Source organism: Drosophila grimshawi, unplaced genomic scaffold (genome assembly GCF_018153295.1).
Source record: "Drosophila grimshawi isolate 15287-2541.00 unplaced genomic scaffold, ASM1815329v1 contig_311, whole genome shotgun sequence".
Classification (NCBI taxonomy): domain Eukaryota; kingdom Metazoa; phylum Arthropoda; class Insecta; order Diptera; family Drosophilidae; genus Drosophila; species Drosophila grimshawi.
This window is the reverse complement of record NW_025063098.1, coordinates 30,828,921-30,851,483: the sequence shown is the minus strand read 5'-3', so window position 1 is coordinate 30,851,483 and position 22,563 is coordinate 30,828,921. Positions and strand designations below refer to the sequence as shown.

The window sequence follows — 22,563 nt, the reverse complement described above, 5'->3', positions numbered from 1 at the left end:
ATTATTATAACCCTTAATACCATAACAAAATTTAATTATTTGCTATCTGTTTCAAATGCCACAACTTAAGACTTATTTTTCGACCGACTTTTCCTATTGCAGCTTTATGATATATATATATAATGGATCGTTAAGGTCGGCCTCAAACAATTTACTGCCCTCATAAAAAAGACGATAACTGCAAAGCTTCAAAAAGATTTTCATCTTTTTAAACGGAGGAGAGACGGACATATATTTATTGAATCGATTAATGCTGATCAAGAATAGGTTTTCCTTATATGGTCGGAGAGACATTAGATAAAATTGGCATGCATTTAATTTGTGCTTATTTTAGTAAATATTGTAAATAGTATATACTTTTTGAAAATATTCACAGTAGGCGCCATTTTTATGTCTGCTCGGTTGCATATGTTTTATAGGTGTGGCAGCGCCTACGATAGGTAGGATATCGATAATGGACTCCTGCACTACTTTATTACATCTGCCATCTCTAGTCGCGTTGAGCTGTGCAAAATTAGTGCGCAAAAACCAGTTGCTTATTATTATTAATTTGTATTATTTCGGCTTCATCCAAGTCAGTAATTCTTGTGCTATATGTGAAGTATTTGTTCTCAAGTACCGGCCTTGTTTATCTTTGTTGTTCCAACCGAGTCAAGTCGCAAAGCCTCCAAACACATTCATAAACAAATACCTGAAAATCGAGCCATAGGCCTTCTTATAAAGGACAGGTGAGTGGTGGCCAATGACTAAAAAGCAAATGTAAATAAAATGATATAGATCAAGAAAGTAATCAATTGCTGTAGTCAGCGCCGCTCCCTTGTGGGCGGCTGCTGGCGTACAACAGGTGAACGGCGTTGCCACACTGTTAATAAAACCCTTTCGGCGACTTTGATGTGTGAAAAATCAATTTTGTGAGCTAATTACTCTCCCCTTAACTAAATAAATTCGTAATTAATAAAGGACATTCGCAGGCCATATAATAATATCATATACTATTTAATACCACTATTGGTAATGAAAACCCGCTTAATTATTTCGAAAACCAACTGATTAAGCAAAAGACATAAACATTGATTTATTCATGAGTATCATAAAGTTTTGTTAAAATATGCAAGCCATTAATTTTTTAAATTATATTTATTATTTGTCAAGAATAAGTACTGGATTAGCCTCGTCCTTAAACAATCAAAAAAAAAAATAAATTTATGTAAATTAACTTCTGACTGTCTGGCCACGCGGCTGTTTTTAGGTTAACAGTGCCATTTGGAGTAAACCAGATGCGTATTCAAAGTTAACAGTTGACTTTTACATTTATGTCCGTGCGTTCAATCGCGTTGGTGGTGCTTTTGCGGCAAAGTTGCGAAACTAAATACTTAGTTAAAATATATATATTCTTTAATCAAATTTATATATTAAAATACGCTCAACTCATTTATTATTGAGACAACAGACCAGCTACCCCGTTCGAAAAAAATACCATTATTTCAATGAAGTTCTAGTGAGAGTGTGTGAGTGTGTCTGTATGCATATAGTTGTGCAGCGCGTGTGCCTGTGTGTGTGTGCGTGTACGATTTAAAAATAAAACGGCAAATACATATCAAAATATTAAAAGCAAAAGAAACAGCCGAGTGCGTGTGCTTGTGTGTGTATGTACGTGCCTGCTCTGTGCACTTGTATGCGTGTGTGTTTATATGTGCGCTGTTGGAGCCACCGAATCCAATATATTTATGCATATGCATATGTATATGTTTACACCTTTTCCTGAGCTGTTTGTCTATTAAAAGGTAAATAGAATATATATTAATATATATAGAGAAAAGAGCAAAACACGGCCGGGGGTTTATTTGCGTGGGTGGGCCATTTAAGCAAATATGCCGACGGCGACGTCGTTGCTGCACTTTTTTCCCCTCTAATAATTTATTTTTCTGTTTTGCGATTTGTTTTGGGAAATTCTAAGAACTAAATTAATTGAACCTTTTGCAACTTTTTAATAGTCACACTTTGAAGCACACTTCCATGTATATATATATATATATATATATATATATGTGTAATTATGTACACACGTGTGTGCAAAATCATGTGTTGAATATTGTGCTGTTGTTTTTGTTGTTGGCTCCTGTTTCTTATTGTTATTTCTTGCTGGCTGCGCATGTCGCAGTCGTAGTTGCATATACAATCAGCAGTCATCAGCCGCCAGTGTTTCGTTGTTGTTAATTCTTGGAAAAATCATAAAAACAAAAGGCAAAAGAATTTTCGAGTGCAATAGCAAAAGAAACACAAAAAGAAACAACACAGCAGGCCACAAAATATATATTAGCTGCCTTTTCCCACTCACTCTCCTTCACTCCCTCTTTCTCTCTCTCTTCGGTTCATTCTTTCTCACTTACAGTCACATTTGCTACTTTTGCTTTCTTGACATCGTCGCGCGTCTGGCGTTTTGCCCGCTCAACACTTTATCTTCTACTGTTCTACTCTTCTGTTCTGGTCTTGGTTCGTTTCTTCGTTCAATGTGTTTGTTGTTGTTGCTTTTGTTGCGCACACGTTCGCTTTTTCTTTCCATGGTTGCCTTTTTACCATTTTGGACAAATTACTCTTCTCCTCAGTCGCCGTGTCGAGTCGTGTCAATGACGTCGTCAGAGTTGTAGTGTTAACCCTTTTGTGGCCAATGAATTTTATGTTATTGTTATGACCTATTACAATCAAGAACGTGCAAAAGTATGTATAGTATGTATTGAACGGTATATATCTATGTAACACTATGTATAATGTATGATCAGTATTAACAGCCGAGTCAGCTTAGTTCTCCTATAACGTATACAATTTTGTAGCATTTTATCGATAACTTTGGCCAAATCGATTATGTTAAGGGTATCTGCTAGCTAGCTTATATTTATTCATTTTCTTCGGTCGCTTTTTAATCGCGTCGTCTATCGATGCAAAGATAGATAAGTTATCTACAGCCAGTTGCTTCCTGTTTGACTATTACACCGATATATAGCTAAACTGCAACGCAATTTACACACACACACTCTTTCTCTCTCTCCAAAGAAGTAAGACAGAGCTTCTGAAGTCTGTGTGTGTGTACGCATATACATACATATAGACAAGGTATAAGCTCTGTAAAAGTTTGCAGAATATAAAACACTTATTAAAACAATGGCCAGATGTTCAACCGCGTGCTTGTGTGGGTTGCTGGACAGATAAAACTCAGGAGTCAAAAATGTATAATATGATGTATGTATGTATGTGCTTGCTTGCGTATAAGAGTATTCTTACATTCGCTGTCTAGTTATCTAACAACTAATTTATATGATGCAAACTAACAGTGGATAAAATAAGAGGAGAAACACACACACAAAGATGATTACTTAGCATAAAAAATATGGTGATAGGGATGGGGAATTGCAAGTGAAGGAGAAGTTGGTGTGGGTTCAACATTATATGTTGGGAGACTTCAATGCAGCGAATAGCAGCAAATAACACAAGTGAAAGACCGACCAATACACACAAAAACACACACAGACCCATATTCACACAAACACACACGCAGACACAGTCAGCGTTTATTAATCTTTTATGAGCGCAGTAACAAATAGCACAAAAGCGGCAAAGAAACGAATAAACATTTGTGTGTGTGCGTGTGGCTGCCTGTATATGTATGTGTGTGTATATGGATTGCTTACAAAGAATTAAAAAGTAAGAAAAACTTTTCTTGACTTTTGACGAACTTTTCGTACCCTTTACTTTTACCAAAACGTGATAGAGATAACTAAAAAAAAGGAAAATTCTTAAAACGTGTAGTTAAATAATGAAATACCAAATATATTTTATTTTTATAAAATATATATATAATTTAAAAATAATTAATAATATTAACTAAAGTGCATTCAAATATGTTTGCACTTATTTTGAACAGTGTTGTGAAGTGCACAACAAATTTGCTATCAAAAACGATTTGAAATCAGACAGAAAAGCAAAACCAATGTCGCCGCGACAGCAAAAAAACCCACACAGGAGGGACGAGCAACAACAATAAGTACCGAAACTTGGTGTATATACTGTGTATATGTACAGATATTTTTATATATACACGTCGTGTGTGATTTGCTGACTAGCATACAACTGTACATACTATATTTACATGTATACATGTATATATTTTTTGTATATTAGTAAATTGTACGTACAAATCTAACATTATAACAGCTGACAATAAGCCGGAGCATTTAAGTGTATAATGCTGGTCTGAACTGGCATAAATGAATTTAAATTGTTAGTAAGCTATTATTCATATTTATGTTTAAGACAAAATAAAATAAAAATACAATTTCTTATCTACATATATTTATATATTGCACGACGCTTGATTGCAACGTAAGCAGACCCTCAATTCTATATACAAACAAAAAAGTAAATAAAAATACAAATACAAATAAACATACACATGTATTTCTTGTTATATGTGCAAAATTGGTTTCTTTGTCTTATGGCGTCGACGCCGATATATCGCCATATCGCCCCTGTTGCTATATTTGTTTATTAAGAGAATCTGTTTGCTGAGCTAACCACATCTATACATTTCGAAAACGATTTGAATGGACGGACGGACGTTGTGTGTATTGATAATTGTTCTCCCCTTACGGCAATTTGTTTATCTAGAATTTGCGGTGCTTGTATAACAATATTTATGCAAATTAAAAAGAGAGAGAGGGAGAAATATACTTAAAGAGAAAGCCAGAGAGAGAGAGAGAGAGAGAGAAAGAGATATTGAGAGATGTGTGAAGAGAGACTGAGAGAGATGTGAAGAGAGATTGAGAGATAGCAAGAGACAAAAGAGTTTATTTCCGAGAAGAGAGAGTAAGACAGTAAAAGAGATGTTTCCAAACACTTACCCAAAATTTTAATATGCTCTAATTTTCTCTCATTGCATTGCCTGAGGGAGCATGTGGGTTTTGCCCATTTTTAAAATAAAACTCTTATCAGCTGCCTGTAGTGCGCAGCTTTTTACCTCTCAGATGCTTTCGCTTGCATAGCATTATTCATAGGCAAAAAATTCAATTGAGAAGCATTCGCATATTTCACTTGCGGGTCACGTTGTGTTTGCCCTCAGTTTGTGTGGCGTGTTTTGGTTGTCTACAAACAGATACAGATTGAGATATGCATATGAACACAGATTTTGATACAAGATGTGTGAACATTAGTTGCTTGTCTACAATGTGTGGTTAACACTATTAATTGATTGCTATTCAAATTGCTCTGTGGGGTTTTCATCGATCGCAAGTAAAAACAAAAAGTCGTCCAACCAGTTTCAGCGTTTTCACAACTATAACTACTACCCACAACAACTTTCTTAGTTCATGCTTCACTTCTAGGTTGAAATTCGCTCTAGTTTTCCCAATCAGCAAATTTAACTTTTCAAGGTCAATTAGCACATGGTGATTGAGTAATAAAGCGGTAAAAATAGCGAGAGCACTCTTTGAGCAGAATAAATTAGTCCGAAAAAATAAAAATATAATAATATATTTTATTTGAGCCTTTAAAATGTTTATATTTAATATTTATATTTTAATTTTTATTTATTATTTCTTAGAAGTTCCCAGTTATAAGTCAGCGCCTCGTGTAAATTTCTTTTATTATCAATTTCGTGGAATAAAGAAACGAAAGTTCATTAAAAAAGTAACGGTGATCTAGTCGAGAATATTAAACAGTATGAAACTCTGTTTTTAAATGCCACAACTTTAGAGAATTGGCGGCTAATTAATGTTAAATTTGTGTACATCATTTCACATCAAGACTGAAAATACTCAGGCCTATATATATATATATATAAATAAATAAAAATAAAAATATAAAACTTGCTGGTGCATTGTTCGAACATTTGAAATAATTTACATAAATAAGAGGAAATGTAATTCCTCGAAATTGATTCGAAATACATACGTCAATGCTCTGAGTTTGTTGTCGTATTGAAAGATTCAAGTTTCTCTGTTCGATAAATTGATTAAAATGTATAATTTTTTTCTTCTTTTTTTTGGTTTGCATGAAAAACAGACCCGTTTTTAACCCATTGATGTCAAACATTTCGTAGGCGTATTTTATTTGATTGGCGGGTTGAGTTAACATAAATTTCTAATTTCAAGTAGATTTTTGAACTAAAAAAGCGAACATGGAAAACCAATGTCCGTTTTAGGCTAACCATTAAGTCAAATGCTTTTCAGCTGCTTTATAAGATTTGCAAGCAGAAGGAATATTTAACATTCGATGTCTATCAGTTGTTTTGATGTGTTTTGCCTCACTGTAACCACACCACTCTCGATGATTTGCTGCAAAACTTTTTTACTCTCATCTTTTTGACTCAGAAGTCTATTTTATTTATAGGTCGCTTTATCAAGGATAGCAAACCATTATGACGTATACATCTAATATTAATATGCATATTTAATTATAATGCGTACTTGTGCTAATTATAAGCTCAACACAATAGCCTGTGGCCTTGGTTTTCATTCAACTGGTTGTACCCAATATTAATTTACATAAATCTCACATTACGCATTTTCAGAGAAAAACAATGCCGAAATATTGGCGGCGATTTAAAGAGAATTTCGCAAATTACTAAAAACCAATTTGCTTGACTTATATTCAGTAAATGGATCCACTCAATTTTATTGATAAGGCTTAGCTTTAGTCAGTTTATCATCCATCTTAATCTTTCATAGCAATCGATCAATCATCAAAACTAGATTATTTGCCCCTAATTAGAAGTGGACAAGCAGCTAGTTAATTGTTTGGCGCAATTCCTAATAATTTGCAATTCACAGTCAAATTTAGACTTTAATTGCTTTTTTACCAAAATAATCATAACTTTTAATAAAATTTAATTTGAATTCCTATGAAAAGTCTGGCGTATGGACTAAATTATTGTTTTTTTTTTAATGCGTTTATTTCCGAGAAGAGAGAGTAAGACAGTAAAAGAGATGTTTCCAAACACTTACCCAAAATTTTAATATGCTCTAATTTTCTCTCATTGCATTGCCTGAGGGAGCATGTGGGTTTTGCCCATTTTTAAAATAAAACTCTTATCAGCTGCCTGTAGTGCGCAGCTTTTTACCTCTCAGATGCTTTCGCTTGCATAGCATTATTCATAGGCAAAAAATTCAATTGAGAAGCATTCGCATATTTCACTTGCGGGTCACGTTGTGTTTGCCCTCAGTTTGTGTGGCGTGTTTTGGTTGTCTACAAACAGATACAGATTGAGATATGCATATGAACACAGATTTTGATACAAGATGTGTGAACATTAGTTGCTTGTCTACAATGTGTGGTTAACACTATTAATTGATTGCTATTCAAATTGCTCTGTGGGGTTTTCATCGATCGCAAGTAAAAACAAAAAGTCGTCCAACCAGTTTCAGCGTTTTCACAACTATAACTACTACCCACAACAACTTTCTTAGTTCATGCTTCACTTCTAGGTTGAAATTCGCTCTAGTTTTCCCAATCAGCAAATTTAACTTTTCAAGGTCAATTAACACATGGTGATTGAGTAATAAAGCGGTAAAAATAGCGAGAGCACTCTTTGAGCAGAATAAATTAGTCCGAAAAAATAAAAATATAATAATATATTTTATTTGAGCCTTTAAAATGTTTATATTTAATATTTATATTTTAATTTTTATTTATTATTTCTTAGAAGTTCCCAGTTATAAGTCAGCGCCTCGTGTAAATTTCTTTTATTATCAATTTCGTGGAATAAAGAAACGAAAGTTCATTAAAAAAGTAACGGTGATCTAGTCGAGAATATTAAACAGTATGAAACTCTGTTTTTAAATGCCACAACTTTAGAGAATTGGCGGCTAATTAATGTTAAATTTGTGTACATCATTTCACATCAAGACTGAAAATACTCAGGCCTATATATATATATATATAAATAAATAAAAATAAAAATATAAAACTTGCTGGTGCATTGTTCGAACATTTGAAATAATTTACATAAATAAGAGTAAATGTAATTCCTCGAAATTGATTCGAAATACATACGTCAATGCTCTGAGTTTGTTGTCGTATTGAAAGATTCAAGTTTCTCTGTTCGATAAATTGATTAAAATGTATAATTTTTTTCTTCTTTTTTTTGGTTTGCATGAAAAACAGACCCGTTTTTAACCCATTGATGTCAAACATTTCGTAGGCGTATTTTATTTGATTGGCGGGTTGAGTTAAGTTAAATTTCTAATTTCAAGTAGATTTTTGAACTAAAAAAGCGAACATGGAAAACCAATGTCCGTTTTAGGCTAACCATTAAGTCAAATGCTTTTCAGCTGCTTTATAAGATTTGCAAGCAGAAGGAATATTTAACATTCGATGTCTATCAGTTGTTTTGATGTGTTTTGCCTCACTGTAACCACACCACTCTCGATGATTTGCTGCAAAACTTTTTTACTCTCATCTTTTTGACTCAGAAGTCTATTTTATTTATAGGTCGCTTTATCAAGGATAGCAAACCATTATGACGTATACATCTAATATTAATATGCATATTTAATTATAATGCGTACTTGTGCTAATTATAAGCTCAACACAATAGCCTGTGGCCTTGGTTTTCATTCAACTGGTTGTACCCAATATTAATTTACATAAATCTCACATTACGCATTTTCAGAGAAAACCAATGCCGAAATATTGGCTGCGATTTAAAGAGAATTTCGCAAATTACTAAAAACCAATTTTCTTGACTTATATTCAGTAAATGGATCCACTCAATTTTATTGATAAGGCTTAGCTTTAGTCAGTTTATCATCCATCTTAATCTTTCATAGCAATCGATCAATCATCAAAACTAGATTATTTGCCCCTAATTAGAAGTGGACAAGCAGCTAGTTAATTGTTTGGCGCAATTCCTAATAATTTGCAATTCACAGTCAAATTTAGACTTTAATTGCTTTTTTACCAAAATAATCATAACTTTTAATAAAATTTAATTTGAATTCCTATGAAAAGTCTGGCGTATGGACTAAATTATTGTTTTTTTTTTTAATGCGTTTATTTCCGAGAAGAGAGAGTAAGACAGTAAAAGAGATGTTTCCAAACACTCCTACCCAAAATTTTAATATGCTCTAATTTTCTCTCATTGCATTGCCTGAGGGAGCATGTGGGTTTTGCCCATTTTTAAAATAAAACTCTTATCAGCTGCCTGTAGTGCGCAGCTTTTTACCTCTCAGATGCTTTCGCTTGCATAGCATTATTCATAGGCAAAAAATTCAATTGAGAAGCATTCGCATATTTCACTTGCGGGTCACGTTGTGTTTGCCCTCAGTTTGTGTGGCGTGTTTTGGTTGTCTACAAACAGATACAGATTGAGATATGCATATGAACACAGATTTTGATACAAGATGTGTGAACATTAGTTGCTTGTCTACAATGTGTGGTTAACACTATTAATTGATTGCTATTCAAATTGCTCTGTGGGGTTTTCATCGATCGCAAGTAAAAACAAAAAGTCGTCCAACCAGTTTCAGCGTTTTCACAACTATAACTACTACCCACAACAACTTTCTTAGTTCATGCTTCACTTCTAGGTTGAAATTCGCTCTAGTTTTCCCAATCAGCAAATTTAACTTTTCAAGGTCAATTAGCACATGGTGATTGAGTAATAAAGCGGTAAAAATAGCGAGAGCACTCTTTGAGCAGAATAAATTAGTCCGAAAAAATAAAAATATAATAATATATTTTATTTGAGCCTTTAAAATGTTTATATTTAATATTTATATTTTAATTTTTATTTATTATTTCTTAGAAGTTCCCAGTTATAAGTCAGCGCCTCGTGTAAATTTCTTTTATTATCAATTTCGTGGAATAAAGAAACGAAAGTTCATTAAAAAAGTAACGGTGATCTAGTCGAGAATATTAAACAGTATGAAACTCTGTTTTTAAATGCCACAACTTTAGAGAATTGGCGGCTAATTAATGTTAAATTTGTGTACATCATTTCACATCAAGACTGAAAATACTCAGGCCTATATATATATATATATAAATAAATAAAAATAAAAATATAAAACTTGCTGGTGCATTGTTCGAACATTTGAAATAATTTACATAAATAAGAGTAAATGTAATTCCTCGAAATTGATTCGAAATACATACGTCAATGCTCTGAGTTTGTTGTCGTATTGAAAGATTCAAGTTTCTCTGTTCGATAAATTGATTAAAATGTATAATTTTTTTCTTCTTTTTTTTGGTTTGCATGAAAAACAGACCCGTTTTTAACCCATTGATGTCAAACATTTCGTAGGCGTATTTTATTTGATTGGCGGGTTGAGTTAAGTTAAATTTCTAATTTCAAGTAGATTTTTGAACTAAAAAAGCGAACATGGAAAACCAATGTCCGTTTTAGGCTAACCATTAAGTCAAATGCTTTTCAGCTGCTTTATAAGATTTGCAAGCAGAAGGAATATTTAACATTCGATGTCTATCAGTTGTTTTGATGTGTTTTGCCTCACTGTAACCACACCACTCTCGATGATTTGCTGCAAAACTTTTTTACTCTCATCTTTTTGACTCAGAAGTCTATTTTATTTATAGGTCGCTTTATCAAGGATAGCAAACCATTATGACGTATACATCTAATATTAATATGCATATTTAATTATAATGCGTACTTGTGCTAATTATAAGCTCAACACAATAGCCTGTGGCCTTGGTTTTCATTCAACTGGTTGTACCCAATATTAATTTACATAAATCTCACATTACGCATTTTCAGAGAAAAACAATGCCGAAATATTGGCGGCGATTTAAAGAGAATTTCGCAAATTACTAAAAACCAATTTGCTTGACTTATATTCAGTAAATGGATCCACTCAATTTTATTGATAAGGCTTAGCTTTAGTCAGTTTATCATCCATCTTAATCTTTCATAGCAATCGATCAATCATCAAAACTAGATTATTTGCCCCTAATTAGAAGTGGACAAGCAGCTAGTTAATTGTTTGGCGCAATTCCTAATAATTTGCAATTCACAGTCAAATTTAGACTTTAATTGCTTTTTTACCAAAATAATCATAATTTTTAATCAAATTTAATTTGAATTCCTATGAAAAGTCTGGCGTATGGGCTAAATTATTGTTTTTTTTTTAATGCGTTTGGCGTTTGTTTCATATGTTATTTGCATCAAAGCACAGTGGTCAACAAAATATTCAAAAATAAATAAAATGATTATTCTCAATATACTCAGAGCTACTTTCATAAATTGTTTGAGTCCTTCGATCATTTTACTCTTCGATATATCTGCTCGTACCCATTTTTGGTGTTTTGATTTTTTATTGTACCTATTCTTTTATATATCGGTTTTTTTTTTTGATTATTTTAGGAGTGTTGTCAATAAATTTGTAACTAAACGACTGAACTAAGTAACTAAATGAGTTTATTAAGACTTTGCGGAGTAAAATAATACAATATTAACTAATTTACTTAGATGTATCATTGTATGGTTAATCAAGAACCCTTAAAAATCTTCAATATAGGGAAAAATTAAATTCAGCAAAACAATAAATTGTTGGTTTCTCATTGCGGAATGATTTGACATACTATTACACTTAAAACTTGCACGGAAAATCATCACCAACACAAAAGTACGTGTTCACCTTGTCTTTAGCGAACTATTCTTAAATAAAAATATTATAAAAACATTTACAATTTAACATCGAGTGCTGAAGCTGGTGGCACACGTGCCAGAACATAATCCATACTACCCAGAAAACATAATGCAAAAGGAAAAAATTAAGGACGAGTCCGAAACTGATTTATATTACTACTTTTTATTCGGCTGGTACATTTGTAATAAATTTAAAGACTTTAATTGGTTTTTGCTAATAATTGTACATTTATCCTAGTTTTTAATGTATATGTATGTATATACTTTGCAAAGCGGTGCTTCCAATGTTATTGCTTTCTACTGAGTTGGCGATATTATTTAGCTCAGCAGCAGCAGGCGCCTTGAACTACATTTTTTTAGGTGGTAAAACGAAATTGAAATTTTTTGAATAGTAGAAAAACCTGCACAAACTTTGTTTGTCTACCTAAGCGTTCTAGTGGCGTCGCTAGTGAGCCGCACATCCGATCGGGTTTGGAGTGCTGGCTGTGGCAGACAACAAGCAACAGCAGCAGGTAACAACACAGGCCAAGGGTTTGACCTGTTTTGGATGTTGTCCTTTTCGCTGGGCTGATTGCCCGAATAGAGATGGGAGCCGCGGTTCTTGATGTGAAAATATGCTTTAGAGCGAATTGGTTATAACATAATAAAGTGATAAGTCTACTAGCACAGGGGCTTATCTAATATGAAAGAGCATATTACAACTATAAGCAAGATACTAAAAGTCTTCAAAAAAGTTAAATTCTTTTAAGTTTAGTATTTAAGTTTTTGGACAGATCTAATTTTTTATTGACACATGGAACATGACTCGCTCACATCTCTATTGCCTGTTTTGGGAAAAGAGAAGAGAGCATATCACATTAGTCGCCTACGCAAGATACAAAAAATCTTTAAAATGTTACGTGCATATTTTGATTGTTTGAGTCGCGGCATACGACACGCTCACATCTCTATTGTCTGTTGTGCATCTAATAATTACTTTGTGTCATGAGTGTTTTATTCGATTTTTATCTAATTTTCGTTACTGGCTCTAACTGTCTGCTCTCTTTTTGAGTCTGGTCTGACTGGTTCGGTTTGCTCAGCCATTTCTCGTCTCGGCTGCTCGTCTCAGCTCATCGCGGGTCATTCATATTTCCTTCGTGCGCTACGTTCTCGTTCTTCTTTATTTTTCCAGAGAACTACGAAAATTAGCGTATCGACCACAAAAGCAAACACAAATGAGCACTGGTTGCTCTACGGGTTTTATGGAGTTTGCCGGGCTTATTGTTTGCGTTGTGTTCTGTTTGGAATGTGTTATGTGTTTCTTTTATGTTTTGTTGATGTCGTCCCCGACACGACGACAAGGGACAGAAACAGAACAAAAACATAAATTGACAATTGCAAAGATCTTTTAATGTGCGAGTCCAGCTCGATGTGCAATTAATTCATACACCTGTCCCCAGCCAGCCAGCCAGCCAGCCAGCCATCCAACTGATCCCAACTATCCACTCGAGGGAGCGTCTCGAATTTACATGTCGTTCTGTTTACTTTCTCATTGTAATGCAAGTGGTTTTGGTTGGGTTCTGACTTTGTTTGCCGTTCACCATTCGCCATTGTTTTTATTATGGTAATTAAGGTTTTGTTTTGTTAGCACATGGCTCACACCTTGCCACTATCCCCAAAGTTCAAGGAAAACAACCAGGCCTAAACACAAGAGTTTTGTTATTGCAATGCACAAAATGCGTTATGCACTTTTTGCCTACATTTGTTTATCTATTGGGGTGGCCTGCGGCCTCCCATTGGTAAATACATCAAATGCATTGCATATTTAATAAATGGCATTAAATAATTTAAATTACGCAATTTCTCTTGGTCAGGAAGCCGAATTTTATTTGTAATTCATGTATTAAAAATCGATTTCTGTTAACAAAATTGTAAAACTATAACTTACTATTTGACATTAAGCTATTTCTTAATTGTGTAATGCATTTGTTAATAAAAGCATAACACGTAATAAAGAAGAGGAAAAGACTGATTGATATTTGGCGAGATTTTGAAGAGGATGGCAAATTATGTAGGCTTATACTTAATTGTGTAGTATATTTCTTAATAAAATCATAACACATAATAAAAGAAGAGTAATAAGAATATTTTAGACTTCAAATTGGCAAATTTTATCACACAATTTTTTTGATTTGGCGAGCTTTTAAAAAAGGACAGCTTATGTAATTCAAAGTAGCTTGCAATATAAAATCATTTATTATTTGTATACCACATACACACACACACACAACACAACACACATACACACATATAAATATAATTCCCTCTCATGTAATCCTTGCCACTTATATGCTTATGTATATGTATATACATATATATTTTATTTATAGTTGTCTATACATAACATTCCGTTTGTGCTTGTGCATTTTATGGACGAATCCAACCAACTTCCCATTCGCTTGTGGAAATCAGCAGCTGGACCTTGGCCAGGTCATCGCCGCCGTCACCACCAAGCCCCACCAGAGAACCTCACTAAAATGCATTAAACAAAAAAAAAAATAAACTGCATGGCAAAATAAACAAAAGTTATAAAAAATAATATATATATACACTGAAATAGTAAAAAAGAAAATTCAGCACAGCGCACATTGTCTGTTCAGTCAGCAGTATATCCCTGTCATTGCAACCTGCTGCTGCAGCATATGCAACAACAGCAACAGCAGCAGCAGCAGCAAAATCGCTCTCGCTAACCCACATCCACCACATCCACCACACTCATCTGAAACAAAAATACTACTACCACATGAGCAGCATGAGTCTGTGGAAGCGCATCTCGAGCCATGCCGACTGCGAGCAGCGCATGACGGCTTACTACAATAAGAAGGGTCTGTTCGACCTGCGTCTCTGCTTGGCGCCCTGGATCGAAGAAAGAATAATGTGAGTAGTCTCGTTCTCAAACAGTGCAGTGTGGCCATTTTGTTGGGGTGTAAGTTCTAAGGTATTGTTTAGACTAAGAGACATTGCTGAAAAAATACTGCAAAAATACTATTCAAGAATGGATTGATATTTTATATAAAAACTTGTATGTAACCTGAACAGAGATGAGAATATTTTTATGTTATCTTTGGGCATTGAATGGAGTGGGAATATTTGGCTAAGGGCGTGCGATCTGTAAAATATTGATTTTTTGGTATCGATTGATCGATTTTGTTTTAATTTGAGACCATCTTTCTCTTTCTCTCTAAAACAAAGGTCCGAGCAGATAACACCAAATTCAGCAAGTCAATTGGAACGAGTGGCATTCAAGTTCATCGAGGATCTAAAGCAGAAACTGTTATCGACACGTGCCAGCGATCAGATCCTCAAGTATCGCCTGGTTGAGCTTTGTGCGTTGATTCAACGGACTCCAGCACTCGAACTTTATACGCATCTGCGGAGCGGTCTGCAAAGGGAGTTGCAGCTAGCCACCGCAGTGGTCCCATCGATGCCTCTGAATACCTATAATATGAACAATGCGGCTGATGCTGCTGCCGCCGTTGGCATGAATGGTATCTGTGTGGACGCCAGTGAGTTATTAGGCGTTGCCGGTCCCGGTTCATCTCCAGTAGCAGCAGCCGGCATGTCGGTTGGCATTATGCACAACATGGCGGGAAATGCAACGCCAGCTGTAATGGTCACCCCCAAGGTCGAACTGTACGATGTTCATCATCAAATTGTTCAGAGGTACAACGAGTTGTCCACATGCTCGGAGAGTCTGAAGTCATTGGGTCAGACTTATCACTATATGCTCAGCGCACAAAATCCAGCGGATGCGGAGCAACTTTTCAAGCGTTTAGTTGAGGATAGGACCTCTTTGGTGGCCAGACTTCGTCGCAGCTTCATGTGCTACGAACCACTGCATGAGTTGGTCATAACGGAACTTAAGAATTGGAGACGCCAACAGGCGCTCGCTGGCAATGGGGCACAGTTCAGCGAGAATATGTTGGATGATATACAGCGTTGCTTTGAAATGCTAGAAACTTTTGTCACCCATCTTTTGTCGGTTTTGAAGGAGACACTGGTGGTGCCCTTAATGAACGACGATCTCGATTTTAATTATTTTCTCGATCAGGTGCAGGTGGCACAGAAAAATCTTGTGTGCTCCGCGTTTATTGTGGACAAACAGCCGCCGCAAGTTATGAAGACAAATACACGCTTTGCGGCCTCAGTCCGTTGGCTGCTGGGCTCCCAGCTGGGCATACACCTGAATCCGCCCACTGTCGATTGCATCATTATGTCAGGTACGATTATACAGACACTAAAAAATATTTTCTTTTTAATATGAGAACAAAAACAAACACGGACATATACAGCTGCGGTCAAAATAGTAGGGCCCACAAATGTTTTGGAAAATGTTTTAAAATTGGCATAGATACATTTATTTACAAAAAGAAAATTAGATTCCTTAAATTTAAAAATTTTCATAATTTTTATTAAATTATTTAATTATAAGTTTAGTATATGCAAAGAACAGTACTTTAAAATATTCTTAGATGAGAAACCTTATATTTTTTGTTTTGCAGAATTGAATTTTTCTTCGAATTGATGATTTTGAAGACGTATCAATTCAATCATTTTGTACCAAGTTGTATAAAAATATCAAGATAGATAAAAAAAAAAAAATAGCAGAACACAACTCCCAGTCGCATTGACCTCCAAACTTGGCCAAAAATATATACAAAACAGAGATAGCTGTGTAACCTCAGTTGTACTATGACGCTGATAACACAAATTCTTTATTTCTCTCGTAGGCCAAAAAATTAATAAATTCGAAAATCGTGTACCAGCTTCCACACAAAAAGACAAGGTTAGAGTGCTGCTGCGATCTTCACACGTTCAAGATGCGATTAGCTTGAGCACCGGTGCTACTATTTTCACACACATTTATAACCCTTTACGACCTAGATAGATAGATAGATAGATAAAGTTGGCACCATACACCCATACCCATAGAGCGCTATTCTACATGTCGTAACGAAGGCAAGCCAAATAATCATCTACGTGGGCAGCTCGACACGCTATGAATAAAACATTTTCGACTCTGCCTTCGGCTCGCCGGTCTCATGACCTGAAACCCAGCTGAGCCCAGCTATACGAACTGTTCCAGAGTAATCGGCACCCTAGTCGGCACTCATGCCAATATACTCCAAGGCCTATTATGATTTCTGCGGAAGCTGCAAAGCAGTAGAATAAGAGAAATCTGAATACTTCTTTTGCTCCTGCCAAGCATTTGACATTACGTACCCTGGGAAACCACTTACTAACCGATCTGGGCTAATTTTTGATTCAGTCTCCCACTAGCGTCGAGAAGTTCTGCGCATATAAAACAAAGTATGCTGATTAACAATAAATATGCTTTATTGATGGGGATACAAAATTATAATATCCTCTGCAAGGGTGTAAAATAGTTACTGGAAGTTAAACTTTTCCTCAACATTTTTTCAGAGTTGCAGGCGCAGCGCTTTGTAGCACGCGGCACACACATGGATGTGACCAATAGTAGCCTGCCTGGACAGTCGTCAGGCGAAATACAGAACTGTTCCAGCAATATGGAATATCAGCAGAATAACCGTGTATTCTCCGCAAGCTTTCGGAACATGCAGTTAAAAAAGATCAAGCGTGCCGAGAAGAAGGGCACTGAGAGCGTTATGGATGAGAAATTTGCACTGTTGTTTTATGCCACGACGACAGTGAATGACTATCAAATACGCGTTTGGACACTCTCGCTGCCCGTGGTGGTAATTGTGCATGGGAATCAGGAGCCGCAGTCTTGGGCCACCATCACCTGGGATAATGCATTCGCAGAGATTGTGCGTGATCCGTTTGTGGTCACCGATCGCGTCACCTGGGGTCAGATATCTGTGGCACTCAACACCAAATTTGGCTCCGCCACCCAGCGCGCTCTCACCGCCGAAAATTTGGAGTTTCTTTGTGAGTAAAGTATAAAAAAGCATTACATTTATAAGTTGATTATTATTACTTTTTTAAATAGTTGAGAAACTACAACGAGATAACATCGCCGGCGAGCGCAACGAATACATTACATGGAATCAATTCTGTAAGGAGCAGTTGCCGGAACGCATGTTCACCTTTTGGGAATGGTTCTTTGCCATTATGAAACTGACCAAAGACCATTTGCCAGCCATGTGGAAGGCGGGACGCATTACTGGCTTCATTAACAAGGCCAAAGCACAAGATGATCTATTGCGCGCCAATACAGGAATTGGTACATTTTTGTTGCGCTTCTCAGACAGCGAATTGGGTGAGTAACTGGAAGCTAGAATCTGTCGTCCCAGAACACGACATGCTCATTGTTTATCCAACTGTTTTAGGTGGCATTACCATTGCCTATGTGAATGAATATGGTTCGGTGACAATGCTCTCGCCGTGGACTGCGCGTGATTTTCAAATACGCACTTTGCCTGATCGCATACGCGACTTGGACATGCTGCGTTGCCTGCATCCGACCGATATTAATGTGCAGCCAATGGATCGCCATCTCGCCTTTGGCGAATTTTATACCCAACCTCCTGGTACGTCTGTTGCGACAAAATTACTTTCTGTGTTATGATAAATGTCTATATTTTTGATAATTCTCATTAATATAACAAAGTATCACAGAAAAGTTCTTACTCTTAAATTGTAATTATATTAAAATAAGGTGAATTGTCAGAAAAATCAACTTGTCACGGTGTACACCCCACACATTAACGCTTGATTATTTATATAACAGAGAAAACGTCCCGCGGGGATGGATATGTGCCGAGTACGATACGCGTGCAGGTGCCCACCAGTGGGGATACTGGCTCCATGAGTGGAACGCCTCATCATCCAATGCAGTCACCGCCGCAGGATGGCTTGTCAATGGGAAAGTAAGTTTTGCATGGTTGGCATCAACATCAAAAGTCTCTGAACGACTCTTTATAATGTTTGTTGTTATTTCGTTGTTGCTCATGTGTTTAATCAGGGTGAGATTAACTTTGAGAACTTAAATCCTAAAAAAAAAAATCCAAAGTCGCATTTTGCTTGGAGGTTTTCAGTTTCTTCACAGATTGAACTGTACTTTTTAATTTATTTGGCTTTATTTGGTTTATAACCATTTTTAAGAGTTTAATTAGGTTGCAATACTTTGAAATGGAAAGGTTTATTAAAAACCAAACAAAGCTATATAGAAAACGATTCTTGAATTCGTGTAATCTAAAAGCAGATTGTGGTTTGCGTTTATCATGTTGTTGTGTTTTGTTTAAATTATTGGTTTTGCCTTTAGTTATTTAGCAATAATATTAATTAATTAATAACCAAAGAAAAAAAAACAATTGTGCTAGAAGTAGTGGTAAAAACTTTTTTACTTACTGTACTCTTTGTTAATTTTCACTTTCCACTTTTATACGTTTTTAATTTATTGTAAAAATTCTTGTTGCGGTGCCATCTAGTTATTCTCCATATAGTGGCATCATGTCTGATAATCCATCGAGCGTCGCAGCCACATCCTATAACAGGGATGATTCAGATTCAGATGATAGCTTTGTGGCTCGTGAGCTCGAGGACTTAGTGAACAATACAGCGCCCGACGATCCCATACTCGATCAAATCAGTTACACCATACGCAATGTGCAAGAAGCTCAGTGGATGATGCCCACTTAACCAGCAATAACCGTGCCATCGCCTTGTAATCAAATGGTCCAATGTAAAACACAGAGTGGTTGTGTTAGTCTTTGGGTTGTGCCTCTTACCGAAAGGTATTGATTGATATACATATATCAAAATATTTATATGTACAATTATCGCAATCGCAATCGCATAAAGATCACCTAGTATATCAAACAAACCAAACACAATCCAATATTAAAAATCTTAATCACCAAAATCGAAATCGCGGCCATTTTGTCTGCTCAAAATACATTGCACACCTACGCCCTCCCGCTCTGGGCTTATGCATAACATCAACACTCGCCTTTCGTCACTTGCAACACACTCGTCAGTCACACACTCATTTGATATCCGCTCTCGCTGTAATCTTTACTAACCACTGTAGCTAACTAGGTCGCTCGCTGGGTTACAATAAAATTCAAAGTTCTACTAGCATTAAATATTTTGTTTTGTTCTTCAAAGTATTGCCATCTTTTTAAGCTTTCTGGCAGCCTCAAATATGTTATGTTATTTATTTATATTTTTATATGCATATTTCAAAATGAAATTGATATCTAATGAAATTCTATATATTTTTTTTAACTTTTCATATAATCGTGGCAGCTTGCAGAATAACACCATCATGCATTTGTAAATGCCAAAGAACAAAACAGAAGAGCAAGCAAATTTTGGGGATTCATTTAAATTAAACATATTCAAAATAGACAAATTTATTGCATGCGCTTGTTCATATATTCCTCTTGATGTGTGTTCGTAATTGTAATTACGTTACGTACGTATTTAATGCTTATTGTTGTTACTATTGCATAGAAACGCACCAAAACACTATAAGGTCAATCAGAATAGGGATGTTTTCTGTAATACATTTTTTACCTGAATATTTAATTATGTATTCCGTAATATTTATGTTCACAGGTAAAAAATTAGTTGGTTAATTTCATGAATTCATTTAATGAAGCGCATTTTTCATTTGATTCTCTACTAACATCATTAGACACATCAAATCTTTTTATATATTCCATACAATCTATTTCGTTTTTATTTTTATTAATTTGTTTTTCTTTTCTATTTTTGTTCCAATTTTAGTGGTAGTGATTTTCAAATGGCGGACTTTGATACGATGCCGAACTTTGATGAATATAAGCTATAAGCATAACAGAAAATATACAGATCTATATGTTGCAATTATATATAGAAATGTGTAATCAAATTACGTCAAATGTTAATATATATATAACAAAATATATAACACAAATAATCCTATAAATATTTGCAACATTTTGCCGCTATTATCGACGTCCATTAGATGTATCCATCCTCCAACATAAAACAATCGGACACTTCGACTTTAAACTTATCTAACGTTTTACCTAAATAATAATAATTGGAATGCATCGTTGTGGCATGTCTTTTAATTTTGGTATGTATTGAGTTATCTCTGATTTAACTTTAATCAAGTTGCAAATTTGTTCATTAAAGTAATCATTTCTGGTTGTGATCTTCAATTTGTAGCTAAATAGGTCATTATCCTTGTTAGCTTATAATATAAATGTATATATTTACACACACACTTACGTAACACTATAATTGTTATAGTTAGTAGCAACTACAGAATTTAAGAAAACTAAAGTGTTTACACATTTTATAAAAAAAAAAAATTTAACGAATTTGTATGTAATCGAATTTATTGTTATATGAAATTTTTAAAGTTAGATATCACCTTGGGCATTGTATGTGCTTTAAAGCATACTCACATACATGGATATATATTGTATTGAATGTCGACGAATGCGTTTGGAGTGAACGAGTCTGGTTTCAATATGGAGAATAAGTGGTGCGGAAGGTGGTGGCTATGTATCCGTCAGCCTTCGAAAGAACTGAGAAACGGGAAAGTATACAAATTTACACATACGAAGAGTCAGGTATATTTATATGTATGTTTATCTAGTTGTAAAAAATATAAGGAAGCAAATAAATATGTTAGATTTTTGAAATGAAATTTCTTGAATAAATTAAAATTGTAAGTAGCAAGGGCGTACCCAGCTTTCCGTTAAGGGAGGGGCCGAATTGTAAGATTTCATAAGTCAATAATCTATCGATGATTGTAGATAGAGATGTATCATTCCCCCTGTGTACCTCTTAAACATTAAGTGAGTGTTTGACGTGGTTAACTGTTTAAGCTTCTATTTTCTTGTGCTCATCATTACTAAAAATGTATTTTACTTATTCTTGCAGCATTTGTGAAAACGCCAAAAGCCAACCTTCTAAAACAACAAGAGCAATGCATGCAAATTGTGGCACTTCAACACAAAACACCTCCAGAAAACAGACATTAGTAAAATCCTTTTTGGTTTTTGCCTGAACAATTTTCAGTACGTTTTTTTTTTTTTTCTATATATATAAATAATTTGTCATGCATCGGCAGGTGTAATGCTTTCTAAGATACGACTTTGATATTGTCAATGTCTGTTACATAATTATTAATTTTAAATGGATTTCAAAGCAGGAGAATGTGGATTTAGCTTTTACGTTCATTTGTTTAATCTAAATGTGTGAGTTTGATTATAATTTTAAACGTTTATTTTAGGCATAAGCTATTTAGATTGGTCACAAATGAATTTCAATTGTGCTTATTTTAGTTGTATTTTACATATGTACGTATATTATATGTATATTGATTGCTTTATGTAAAAAACCCTTTTTCATTGGCTTCCATGCTGCAATGCAAACAAATTTCATGAATGTACTATATTTTATTTGAGTTTGAGTTAGGACAAAATGTGCATTGCATTACAAATGCGTTATTAGTGTTGCTTCTGCCCACCTACCAAGGATACAAAAGCACTCTAAGGAAATATATTACGATGGGAAACTAAAAACTAAACGATAACTATTTTTGTGTAAACGCCTAAGCTTTCAACGTGAACTGTAAGAATTTTATTATACTTTTAAGTAACACAACTTATTCAATAAATAAATATATGATATATATATATATATTATATATAAAAAGATACAAAGAAAATACAACAAAAACAAATGTTCATTACACATTTTTAATGCAGCTGTTAGAAAGCAGTTTTCATTTGAGCAACGACAAACTCTGTGTGTTCGTTTACAAATTTTAAATATTTTAATATAAAACTCATGCACACATTCCCACCACAAACAACAAACACAACCAAGTAGGCAGAACATAATTGCATGCTCTACGAAAAAAAAACAAACACACATTGATA

General features: G+C 34.8%; 1 protein-coding gene across 6 annotated transcripts; it reads left to right on the top strand.

The window, feature by feature from the left end:
• Positions 1-468: 468 nt before the first annotated feature.
• LOC6569826 (signal transducer and transcription activator) lies at positions 469-22,310 on the top strand. 6 transcript variants are annotated; one of them, XM_032741477.2, is made up of 8 exons: positions 615-728; positions 14,888-15,915; positions 17,120-17,605; positions 17,667-17,936; positions 18,007-18,207; positions 18,408-18,546; positions 19,108-19,413; positions 20,411-20,473. In XM_032741477.2, exons 2-7 carry the CDS (start codon positions 15,120-15,122, stop codon positions 19,316-19,318), a joined length of 2,103 nt encoding a protein of 700 aa, XP_032597368.1. In that variant the 5' UTR covers positions 615-728; positions 14,888-15,119; the 3' UTR covers positions 19,319-19,413; positions 20,411-20,473. The 6 variants fall into 6 exon arrangements, with proteins under 6 accessions (XP_032597370.1, XP_032597368.1, XP_032597369.1 ...); XM_032741478.2 differs by lacking the exon at positions 615-728 and adding an exon at positions 1,661-1,784; XM_032741474.2 differs by lacking the exon at positions 615-728 and adding an exon at positions 14,307-14,572.
• The last annotated feature ends 253 nt before the right edge of the window (positions 22,311-22,563 follow it).